Genomic DNA, 12,514 nt, shown 5'->3' on the forward strand with positions numbered 1-12,514 from the left:
CTGTGCTTGTTTGCCAGGCCCAGAATCGGCATTCCACTGTATCAACCAGCCCCACTGCCACCATGATGTCCCAATTGCCACATCCCATGCTTTCAGGAACGTCTGTGTCCATGTCCTCCTCACAATCGTCCTCGTGCTGCCGTCTCTTAGGGTGGAAGTAGAGAAAAGGATAAAGGGAATTTGAACGCAGATATCTTAGTTTCTAGGAATAGAGTACGAGTCAGGCTAACACTAGCTCTAATAACGCGAGATTTCAAGGCAGGGCCTGGGCAAGTGGAAAGCGAGTGAAAAAAACGGTAAGAGATACTGTTTTTTGACCTTGTGTTAAATAAGAATGGAATACAGACTGCAGCAGGAACTGCTGAGAAAAGTAAGATATCAGAAGGAATATGTATAAACAAGATGCGGTTGTTGATCATTATTGTCTGTAACAAAAGGTATAAATGCTTGCCCTAATTGTTTATCTAACGGAGACCTGCCTCGGGAGGGGGAACCCCTGCCTGTGTGTACTCTCCGGTGCATACTGCAATTGCTTGTAATAAAGCTGCCTCTGGCTTGTTGCTTTAAACTCAGAGTGAGGACTTTGTTTTCCTCCACATTAGCCAGGTTCTGCACATACTGCAGTATAATGCGCGAGGTGTTTACAATGCTCGCAACAGCAGCGGTGAGCTGAGCAGGCTCCATGCTTGCCGTGCTATGGTGTCTGCATGGGTAACCCAGGAAAAAAGGCGCAAAATGATCGTCTGGAGTTGCTTTCATGGAGAGAGGGAGGGGAGACTGACGACATATACCCAAAACCACCTCCGACAATGTTTTTGCCCCATCAGGCATTGGGAGCTTAACCCAGAATTCCAATGGGTAGCGGAGACTGCGGGAACTGTGGGATAGCTTTCCACAGTGCACCGCTCCATGAGTTGATGCTAGCCACGGTAGTGAGGATGCACTCCGCCGACTTAATGTGCTTAGTGGGGACATACACAATTGACACTATAAAATCGATTTCTAAAAATCAACTTCTATAAAATCAACCTAATTTCGTAGTGTAGACATACCCTTAGTGACATGCCCCTCCTTCCATTTCCTGTATGTATCCCTTATGGTTGTAGATAGCTAAAAGCTCCTTGCGTAGCCACGCTGGCCTCCTGTGGCTCTTTTTATCTTTCCTCTGCATCGGAATAGCCTGGTCCTGCTATTGTGAAGAATTTTCCTGGCTTCTGTACTACACCGGCGCAATCGGATAGCAAAAAGATCTGAGTCCTCACTCTTACTCCCTTTACCGGGATGCCTGCCTGACCTTGAGGACTTCTCTTCCACTCTCCCATGCGGCAGAGTCCTCATAACCCTGATAAGGCTGGGCTCAGCATTTTTGAGAGCCTTAACCCCCAGTCTTGTTATGGTCACTTAGGAGAGGGGCTAGGGTGTCCCTACTCCAGGGTACTCTCTCTACACTGGCCACTGAACTCAAGAAAAGTCATAGCCTATTCCTCACATGTCCCAAGCCTCCCTCCAAGGACTTAGCTGCGCTGCGGTGATACCATGGGTAAGACCCCTGCTGTTGGGGTGGCCGCATGCCCTCAGGCTCCAGGTGGCAGAACCCTACTCCCCAGCATCAGCTCTCCTCTTTAGTTCACATTTCCCTCTGCCCCCCTCAAGTTTGGCCTTCAAGGCCCTTGTGTCTGGAGACAACTCCCTCCACTGGGCGCTCTCTGCCCAGGCCCCCATCTTGCTCGCTCTCCCCAGCTGCTCCCCACCCTTTGCTCCAGTATTACTTGTGGCACAGACAGCATCCACTATCCCAACTAAAAGATCTCCCCAGAAGCCTACTGACCTGGATGGATCCCTACTCCAGGGAAGTATCAGCGGGGTAGCCGTGTTAGTCTGAATCTGTAAAAAGTAACAGAGGGTCCTGTGGCACCTTTAAGACTAACAGAAGTATTGGGACCCTCTGTTACTCCAGGGAAGTGGACTCTCCAATACAAAAGATTCCCATTGACTGCAGTAGGCTTGAGCTCATGCATTTTCCCTTGGCTCCCCCACCCCCATGGCTTGGGGAGTGTCAAATGCCATTCCCAGACAGAACGCTGGGGGGCGCTGTGTCTTCCCCGGTTGACGCAACAAAGGGAGGCACCGCCCCTTTCCGCCTCACGTGTGTGCCACGCCTCTCCCTCGCGCGGCTCCTACTCGCTCCGCCCTGCCGCGCGCTGTTAGTTTGAAGCCGGCCGGTGAGGCTGGCACAGCCCCGTGGTAGCTATGGGAAGCAGGCGCCTCGCCCTGCTCCCTCGCTGCCTGCAGCCCGCGCTGCTGGGGCCGGAGGGCCGGAGCGCCGCGCAGCCGGGGGTCCCCGCCGCGCAGCCGAGCAGCGGCCGCCGCTGAGCGCCCCAAAGCAGCCCAGGACGCCGCGCCTAGATGGGCTGCTCCTCCGCCGTGCACGCTGCGGCGCCGGGCGAGGCGCGCCCCTCTCTGCTCTCGCTGCCGGCCGGCCCCGGCTCCATGGCGCTGTGACATCCCCACACCCAGCCGCACCGCCGCAGCCAGCCATGGGGGCTTCTGCGAGCAGCCGCGCCGCCGCCTTCCCGCAGGCCGGCCGGAGAGCCGCAGCCATCTCCAGCCTTCTCATTGTGAGTGCTGCGGGTGGGGGGGCACGGCATGGATTGGGGAGGGCATATGGGAGGGGATGAGGCTAGATGGATGGATGGGGCGGGCTAGGGCACATGGGGGGGGATGAGGATGGATGGATGGGGAGGGCTAGGGGACATGGCATGGATTGGGGGGGTAGGGCACATGGGGGATGAGGATGGATGGGGCGGGCTAGGGCACATGGATAAGGGCAAGGGTTTTGATGGGTGGTGCGGGTGCTGCTGATGATGAATGGGAGCGCTAGGGGATGGGGGCTGCTGATAGGGACTGTGGCATATGAGGATGGGGAAGGGTTTGGGTGGGGGTGCTGATGGAGATACCAGGGGGCGCTAGGGCATGAGGGTGGCTTTTTATGGGGCTAAGTGGAGTAGGGGGCTGCTGATGGAGGGCTAGGGGCAGGGAGCGCGAGGGCCCGGGCTGGGGGATGATGATGGAGGGCCCGGGCTGGGGGGTGAGTGCGGGGTTAGTGCACACCGTGCATTGCGGGTTGGGGGCCAGGGCACCGTGGGGCTGCTCATGCAGGCTCAGGGGCGGGCTGTTCATCGCTCGCGGAGGACGAGGCGCCCGCTGCCCGAGAGGCTGGGGGTGGGTGGGGGGCGATGTGGGCTGGGCCGCGGCCCCCTGCCGCAGCGCGCGGGCCCCTTTGTCCGGGCTGGCCCGGCTGCCGCGACTCGGCTCAGCGCCGCGCTCGCCCGGCCCGCGCAGCCGTTTGTTGTCGCTGCAGTGAGTCATGGCACGGTGCTGCCGCCGCTGGCTGCGGCGAGACCCTAGGAACCCCCACCCCGAGCGGGCACCGTCTCCCCCTGCTTCCTCCTCCATCGGCCCGGCTCCCACCCGCGGGCAGGTGTCCAGAGCCAGGGGGCGGTTTCTGCAATCCCTCAGCCCTAGCCAAGAGGATTGAGGTGGAGCTTATTCTTGCTTCCCCTGGACTCTGCCTCCTCTTTCCCCATCTCCCTGGGGCAGGATCCTAGCCGGTATCTCCCACTGCCCAGCAGGAGGCACCCTGGCAATGGGTGTAGCCTGGGGGTGCATGTGTTGCTTTTGGGGTGGTGAGAAGGGTATATTGATGATTATTGGGTGGTGGGAGAGGGTGGATGTGTTGCTGCTGGGATCTCTGCGCAGCTTTGCGCTGTTTTTTCTGTGCATGCCTCCTCCCAAATCTGCCCAGGGTGGTGGCACTAGGATCAAAAGGGTGGAATAGAGAGGGGGTCCCTCTAGGTGCAATATCAGGGGAATCATTCCTGACAGCGAGAGGTGTTAGAACATGGAATTGTCTTCCCAAGGGAAGGGGTGGCAGCCACAAGACTCATGACTTTAACAACTGAACTTCTAAGATATTAGACTAGACAACGTCGGGGACAGTCCTGCATGGACAGGAAAATAGATTGTCCAGTTGTTTAGACCTCTGCCATCTCTGATAGATGTCACCCCCTTAACCCACAAATGTGGCAGTTACTGTACAACTAATTGCATCAGAAATAAACACACAACTGAGATTTTGGGAAATGTTAATAGAAGTCAGATGAATGAATCCCCCACCATTCCAGGAATCCTCCTCTCTATTTGCCAGCCCCATCTTGAAGATATTTAACAGGGCTGCATCTAGTGCTTGGCTCTTGCAGGGTTGATCAGTACAAGGCCCCAGTGCAAGGCTTTAGGAGGTGACTTGCAATAGCACGTATTATAAACCCAAGTGAGAGAGTTGAATTTCTGATTTTAATCTGGATTCATAAGGAAGCAATTTTGCTGTCTAGACTTAAGAAATCTTCTGAGGTTGGTAGAGTGAGAGCTCCCTCTTTCTGAGCATTGCTCTTGCTATGGCACTGTGTATTCAGCACCTTACAGGGGAAATGTGAGGTTTTGCTGTAATCCTTGTGGAGAGAGACGTGAAAGCTCACCACATCTCAATGCTGTTGGCTGTCTTATATTCACATGGAAATGTTCTGTAGCCTGAGCGCAGAGTTCATTTGAATGTTTACCTCCACTGCAGGTAAGGCTTTAACACACAGACTGCCCCATTTCCCTTCCCGGGAGACACCAGTAAATTGGTATGTCAGAATTAACCCAGGTGGATGGTAAATAAATTATGTACTCAAGTGAACTGTATAACTAAGGAATGTGTTTGTTCTCTGGATCAGGGTGGGTCTTGGCAAGTCACTGCTGGCCCTACAAGAATCCCCTGGATAAAGAAAAGTAAACTAAGGTCATAAAGGTGTTAAATGGAAAACCGAATGAATTACTTCTTCAGATATAAGAACACTAATTTTGACACCATGTTAAAGATTTTCAGAAAATAAAAGGTCAGGTTCGGTTCATAAATTGCCAAAATATGGTCTGTATCAGGGCCTCATTCTCAATCATAACAAATGATTGAGCAAACCACCCTGTATTAAACAGCAAAAACTACCGAGAACAAACTACCCCAGGCTCTGAAACTTACTGACAGTGTTTCCCTGGCTATCACTTGATAACTTAATTGATCTGACAGACTAAATGGTTAATGATCCTTATCACCTTCTTGGAGGCTTGTATTCAAGAATAAATTCACTTACACGGATTCACATATAAAAATAAAATGCCTGTTCATAGTTTTTACCATTGGTACAAACAGTGCAACTTGGTAGTGGTTCTGAAGCTACAGCTGGCTATCTGATCAGTCAATAATTACGTTATGTAACCTTCTTGTGTTCATAACTGTTTACCTTGCATCATTCGTTAACAGGGTCATTTAACATGCAGCAGGCAGTGACTCTTTCAGATTGCTGAAAGCAGTGAGTTTTAAAGGAGCCTAATCTACCTTTACTTGATCAATTTTCACACTCTTTTGCTTGAATTCTCCCACTTGTTGCTTTACTTCTCTTAACAAGGCAGGGAGGGGGACTTGAGCGTGCTGCTTGTTGTTGGGTAGTGGCCTTGGAAGCCTGTTCCTATTGAGGTCAGCTAGAGTGTTGCCATTTATGATGGGACAGGATCAGTGCCTGCTCTTCATAAAGTGCTACAGAAATGTGTAGTCCCGTGTACACTTTTAACATTTGTCTCATTTCTCCCATGTGTACGAGGGTAGGAACTAACCATCACAGCTTTTCCTATAGCTTGGTCACGTCCCACGTTGTCTCTTTAGGTGGGGACTGAATGAGGCCTTGCTACTATTTCAGCTTATTAGTATGGAACAATTTGGTTGCATGTTCCTTAAATTTCATTATTCTATGCAGACCTAAAAACGGCTATTGGTAGGTTAGAGGAAAATTCATGTATTCCCTTAAAAAAATCAAATCTAATTAGAATATCTTCAACACTTCTACAAATGAGAACTCATTTGCTTTCCTTAAGAACCTCTCCATCATTAAACTCAAGTTAAAATAAATAACTTGCAGCGTATTTTCTTCTCTTCCCTATTTAAGACCCAGACTATCTTAGTTGCCTTGCTCCCCTGTCTCTTGGGGGTGGAGGAGAGAATGGAAACAGACCTGGAGATTTTACTCTCTGGGATAGAAGGTATCCTGTCCTCTGCACAAGTGGCTTTTTTCAGACCCATAATCTAAAGGAAAGCAGGTGTAGTTAGAGAAGCTAAAACCACTAGCAGCTAGGAATAGGAAGAGTGTCCAAAACAATGATCGTACATAACTGAAGGGAAAACATTTATTTGTCACTTTAATACAGGTGACAAAACTTATGCTTGATTTTAAACAAAACTTAGTAGCACAAGTGAAAATGAATTATAGTGGATCATCCTTGCATAAATAAAACTGCTCATATGGCTTATTTACAAGTGAAAACTCACTTTACTTAGGTATCAGGGGGTAGCCGTGTTAGTCTGTATCTACAGAAACAACAAAGAGTCTGGTGGCACCTTAAAGACTAACAGATTTATTTGGGCATAAGCTTTCGTGAGTAAAAACCTCACTTCTTCGGATGCATCTGAAGAAGTGAGGTTTTTACTCACGAAAGCTTATGCCCAAATAAATCTGTTAGTCTTTAAGGTGCCACCAGACTCTTTGTTGTCACTTTACTTAGTGGAACTAGAGTTCACTCTGCTTGTACAGGATTTTCCCCATTATACATTTACTAGTGTGATGTCCAGTTCAGTTGTGTGCCACGTGGTGAGATTTTGCCATTTCCCTCCAGAGACAATTCCACAGACTAACAGCTGTAGCATCAAAGTTCACTGCTAACTATAACTCTGTCCTTGCCTACGCGTCAGCTCTTGTTTCTACCAACTTACTGTCATGTGACCCACACTCAGATTTTTTTTTTTGTCCGTGCGCTTTCCTAAGTTTACCAGTGCCTTGATCTTCCCTTAGTAACTTTGAGTGAGTGTGTGTGTGACATTACAGAAATAAGATGACGCAGCGAGGTCTTGAGTCGTAGAATCTAAGGGTCCCAAACCACTTGTCCAGCCAAAATTTCCATTGGCACCACTAGCAGATTCACTTGGGCAAGGAGTGAATCAGGTCCTAAATTGGACAAACCATGACAAAGCTGTAGGAGGAATGAGTATAGCAATAGATACGAGGAGTCTGGTAGCACCTTAAAGACTAACAGATTTATTTGGGCATAAGCTTTCGTGAGTAAAAACCTCACTTCTTCGAAAGCTTATGCCCAAATAAATCTGTTTAGTCTTTAAGGTGCCACCAGACTCCTTGTTGTTTTTGTAGATACAGACTAACATGGCTACCCCCTGATACTTGACACAATAGATACGGTATCTCCGACCCGGAGAGCTTACCAACTAAGGCCCAGTTTTGTAAACACTTACTGTTGGGTTTAGTGCTTACTGCCATAAGTAGCCACAGTGGGACTGCTTGTCACGGTAAGTCCTGTGCTCAGTTGGCAGAACTGGGGCTGAATTTGAGACAAAGAAAACACCTCGGGTAACAAACACAGCCTGGAGGTGAAGCGGAAGGAAGATTGAGGTTGACAACAAGCATCAGGAAGCTCTGGTAGCTCACATGAGTAATGGACATGGCCATTTCAGTTTTACTGCTAGCTCTTAGGGTTTCTGACCGACGAGCTTTATTACGTTGCCTGTGCTTTTTCGGAATCTGGGCAAGAGAGCAACAGTAGAGGGCTTATGTAGGAGTCAGTGCAACACTCCATAGTGGGAGAGAGAACCAGGTAAGAAGTGGGCTGAGCAGAGGGCATGGGGAGTTGTCACCCTCATCTTCATCCCACTGTACAAGTTTGACTGATGTGGAAAGAAACAGGAGCTAGTGAAGGGAATCAAATAGAGGGTAGCATGGCCAGAGCTGATGGAGACGTTTTGATAGCCAGTCTGAATTTCCCTCTTTCCCAATTTGTCCTAGTTAAAGCTCCCTTGTAGCACTCCAAAATGTCTCTACTGCCTTGATTAAACCCTTAAAATATTTGAATGAACTGGAAACTCATGGAAGTGCATCTTTTGACATGAGAGATGTTCTGGCACACTGCATTATGACTGAGTGAGAACTGCTCTCCCAAATGTAAACCAGCTCTTTTTGTGGGGGAAAGAATTGGGGTGTCAGCTCTTATTCACGCTGGATGCAGAATGCTTTTCTCCACCGCTTATGGCAACTTCAGTGGGCATATTGGGCATTAAGAACAGTGCTGTAGCAACAACTTGAAATCCGATATACTGACTAGATGTATCTTGCACAAGATAGATTCTCTCTCTCCCCCCCCCCCCCCCCTCATTTTTCATGCAATTCACTCTTTGGCATTTGCGTAATGAATTGGATTATGCTTTACGTTTCAGTTAATTATTCCTATGCTCCTGCACATGGGCAGTGGGTATAATAGGTGCTACTGCCGGACCACCCGGTTGCAGAGTTTTGGGGGGAAGTTTTTGATTTATTATGACCCATGCAGGTTCCGGGGCAGCTGAGGCGACGGTATGTGCTATTCAGCTTCCTCTGGACTCCAAGGAGATTACTGATGAACCCGGGAACCTGAGTAGCCTCATCAGCCGGCTGAGACTTGCATGGGGCATATCAAACAGAGATGCTTTTCCCTGGGCGGCTTGGAGTCTGGGGAGAGGAGGTGCGGCATGGCTGCAGCTGGCTTGGGACTCCTCCAGGCAGGTGGTGGGTCGGGGGTGCTTGGGGCTTCGGCCGGCTTGGGGCTCCTCCAGGTCGGGGGAGGGGGCCTGCCTGGGGTTCTAGCCATGAAGGAGGCAGGGGTGAGGGGCTCCTGCTGCGAGAAGGGGTGGAAGGGGCGGAGCTGAGGGTAGCCTCCCTGAAGGGGAGCTCTACCTTCTGCCCATGCTCCTGCAGCTGTTGATATTAGAAGTATTAGCTTGGTCAGCTACTTCGATCTGAGTTTTGACCTTACTAAGGAAAGTCATGGGAATGAGGAATCTGTTATCAACACTGACTTAATTTTTAACTAATGTCCTTTTGTAGTTCCTGGCTGTCGCATTGTCATCACTTGAATCTTTCACAAGCTAAGTGACATAAGCATTGTTAGCTTTGTGCGCTGGGGGCCGGTGTGGAGAACAAAACTGAATAACTTTTGGACACCCTGTACAGCCCTGGCTTCCAAACCATTACCTCAAGCTTTTGTGACTGGTGGCCTACGCTCCCTCTGGTACACACCTGCCGACCTCTAACTGGCTGTGCGTGTGGGCTATTCAGAGTTCTTATCTCCACGCTAGTTAGTGCATTCACAGGTGAATGGGAGACTAGGCAGTATCTGATACCGCTGAGTTTTCAGTCTGGCAAATTGGTACAAGCGCTCAAGTTATCAGAATCCCAGCTGTATGCTTTCCCTGCTAATACTTACTAGCTCTATTTTAATTTAGAGATTAAATGTGGATTAAAAAATGCTGTACACAGGGGCTGCTTCCTTCTTCCCCCAGAAGTGTAATTGTCTATACAAAGGCTTCAAGCTGAAAATAATTGTTACTAATGTATCCCAATTATTTGTATTCCAGTAGTACACAGAGACCTCAGTTGAGACCTGGGCCCCACTGTTCTGTAGCATAGGGGACAGTCCTCCCACTAAAGATTAGGGCTTGTCTACACTTAAAATGCTGCAGCGGTACTGCTCTAGCATTTCAGTGAAGACACTACCTACGCTGATGGGAGGGGTTCTGCTGTTGGGATATCTGCTGTACCTCACCCAGAGGAAGGAGGTAGCTAACTTGCCAGGAGAATTCTGTTGACCTAGTGCTGTCCAGTGTAGACCAGGCCTTTGTCAAGATAAGAGTGGGAGGGGACACAGAGGTGAGGTGTCACTTTGGGCAAGGGATGGCAGAGCCAAGAAGAGACCCTGGACTCCAATCTAGCGTTTTATCCACTGGACCAGACTGAACGTGCCATGAGAAGAGCACTCCTATATTGAAAAAATGAACTAGCTGGCCCTACTAGGGATAGTATACAACTCCACAACTTCTCCCTCTTGATCTGGGGAAACAGGAGTGCTCCCTTCCCCGTTTTAAAGTTAAGCAAGTCCACTGTCACAGTAGAGCAATTGCTCTGCTCTAGTGAACATGAAGACCAGCTTTCTGTTTAAAGCTTGGCTCTTCTAAGTGCTCTAAAATCTAGACGATTACCAAATTTCAATGCAATCTGAGTGGTCTCATGGTGAACGGGGTTTTGTTAGCGATCCAAGTTTGGGGCTACTTCACCCAGGGCTCCAAAGAAACAGCTCCTAAAAATAACCAGTTTTTTTTTTTTCTTTACACTTCATTTTTACTCACAGCTAGAGACCAAACCAAGGCTCAGATCGTTGCACCAGGATCTCAGACACTTGACGGTTACCTCCAACAGAGTGCATGGCACCCACCAGCCCTACGGGGGAAGTCAAATCAAACATTATTTGAAAGAGTTTGCTTCTCTGGTTGGGTGTGGGAACACGTTCGTGAGCCCGTTGTCACTTCTGATAGCTTATGCTAAGCCTGCGCAGGTTGAGGAGTTAAGGATTCTTAGCCCTCAGAGTTATACGCCAGCTGGATAGCTCAAGCCCAGCTGGTGTCTTGTCTGAATCTGTGCGCGCATGCCAGGATCCAGGAGGTCTGAGCCCCTCTTACTGTCCAATATGAGCTGGTATGTGGGGGCCTTGCCTTTCTGGGAGTGTCTGAGCCCCACTCCCTGCCCCATGTGTAGAGCAGTATCTGGGAGAGCCCTGCCTATCTATGGGGATGAGAGTCAAATTCTGTGGGGATAGGGCTTGTTTTTCAGGGGTCTGAGCCCCACTCCTATCTCCCTCTGAGCTGGATCTGGGGTCCCTGCTGTCCCAGTGCTGTCTGAGCCTGCTATCTGTCCTGGGTGCCTGCCATGACCTGTGGGGCCCTGCACATCTGTGGGGGTCTGAGCCCCATCCCTGGCCTCCTTCATGTGAACCAGGTTCTCAGTTGGGGGGGGGGGGAGGTGTGTGCTTGTCTTTCTGGGTGTGAGCCCCTCCGTATGAACCGATGTCTGGGGAAGTTGTGCCCCTCTGGGTGGGGATCTTAGAGCAGGCAGGTTTGACACATGCACCAAGAACACACTGCTGACATTGGGGTGAAGAGTTGATATACTGCACACCAGGGCCGGCTTTAAGCCGATTCCCCGGAATGGGGCCCTGCGCCTAAGAGGGCCTTGCAATGTCCAGGGCTGCTGGGGGAGCGGGATGGGGGGGGGGAGCAGAGTCCTGCTTCCCCCCCCCCAGCAATTGTGCCGCCATACAGCTGATCAGCGCAAGCCTGGGAGGGAGGGGTGAGGAGGAGGAATGTGTGTGCTTGGGGAAGAGGCGGGGCCAGGGCAGGGATTTGGGGAGGGATCCAATGGGGCGGGGCTGAGGAGTGGGGATTTGCAGAGGGATCCAAGGGGACAGCGAGGGGGTGTGTGGGTGAGACAATTCGCATCCCAGCGTGGGGCCCCGCACCTGCTAAAGCCGGCCCCGTTGCATACACATCAGAAACTCTCCAGCAGTGGGAAGAGGAGAAGGGAACACTCACTGACGTGAACAGAGCAGTTCACATGTCTCAGAGCTGCTGTTTCAGGCTGTGTTCATTTCCATCCAATATTCTTTCAGCTGAGAACATCTCATTGAGATGAATGGGCCACTTAACACCTCTGAGCCTGCAACTTTGAAGGCTAAAACCCACCTTGGGCAGAAATCTGAGAATGAACTAGGACCTTTGGGGAAAAATCTGCCTCTCATCATCCCTTTTAACATGTTGCAGACATTTCAGAGCCCGACTTGTCCCCATTCCATTACAACAAAATTTACTGGGGGTGGGGAGGACCAGAAGGGAATCTCATAGCAACCATATGGCCCATATGGAAAGGGATGAAAACAAAGAAATAGGGAGCTAAAGTGTAGGCCTACATATCCCTAACTCTGCCCTCTTTGAGTACTGCCCCATATGACCATAACACACACACATACTCTGCCTTGGCACTAATGGACAGGTGCTACCTGCACATGCTCTACACTCAAATACTGAGCCTATTCCCCCGTCAGAATACCATGATTGTAAAATTTAACAACCATTTCATGGCTTGCACACGGGATACCATCTAATCCCATACTTTCCGCTACTCATTATTAAAACCACAGTCTAGTCTCGTATCCCGCCTCACTATGAGATCGCCTCGTAGGGTGACCAGACAGCAAGTATGAAAAATCAGGACACAGGTTGGGGGGTAATAGGAGCCTATGTAAGAAAAAGACCCAAAAATCAGGACTGTCCCTATAAAATCGGGACTTCTGATCACCTGAGCCTCATGTCACAGCTCTTTCAAGTTGCCCCAACTAATTCCTCTACCATTCAATATAACTACACTTAACACAGTGAATGCAGCTGGAGTAGATGCAGATAATTCCCAGTGGCTCTTGCCAGCTCCATGGGGCTAGCGTTAAGGATGTAGGGGTGTTTACCTTAATACTGCATTTCATGGTTTTCAGAAGTTTGAGT

At 49.9% G+C, this 12,514-nt stretch overlaps 1 protein-coding gene across 1 annotated transcript in view; it reads left to right on the plus strand.

Annotated features, from left to right (window-relative positions):
- The first annotated feature begins 2,213 nt into the window (after positions 1 to 2,213).
- TNFRSF21 (TNF receptor superfamily member 21) overlaps positions 2,214 to 12,514 on the plus strand; it is a 69,081-nt gene continuing 58,780 nt past the window's right edge. Inside the window, exon 1 of the mRNA XM_054022797.1 lies at positions 2,214 to 2,618. Coding sequence (XP_053878772.1) covers positions 2,538 to 2,618 — 81 coding nt within the window. The 5' untranslated portion in view covers positions 2,214 to 2,537. The remainder of the gene's footprint in view (positions 2,619 to 12,514) is intronic.

This window comes from Malaclemys terrapin, chromosome 3 (genome assembly GCF_027887155.1).
Source record: "Malaclemys terrapin pileata isolate rMalTer1 chromosome 3, rMalTer1.hap1, whole genome shotgun sequence".
Taxonomy (NCBI): domain Eukaryota; kingdom Metazoa; phylum Chordata; order Testudines; family Emydidae; genus Malaclemys; species Malaclemys terrapin.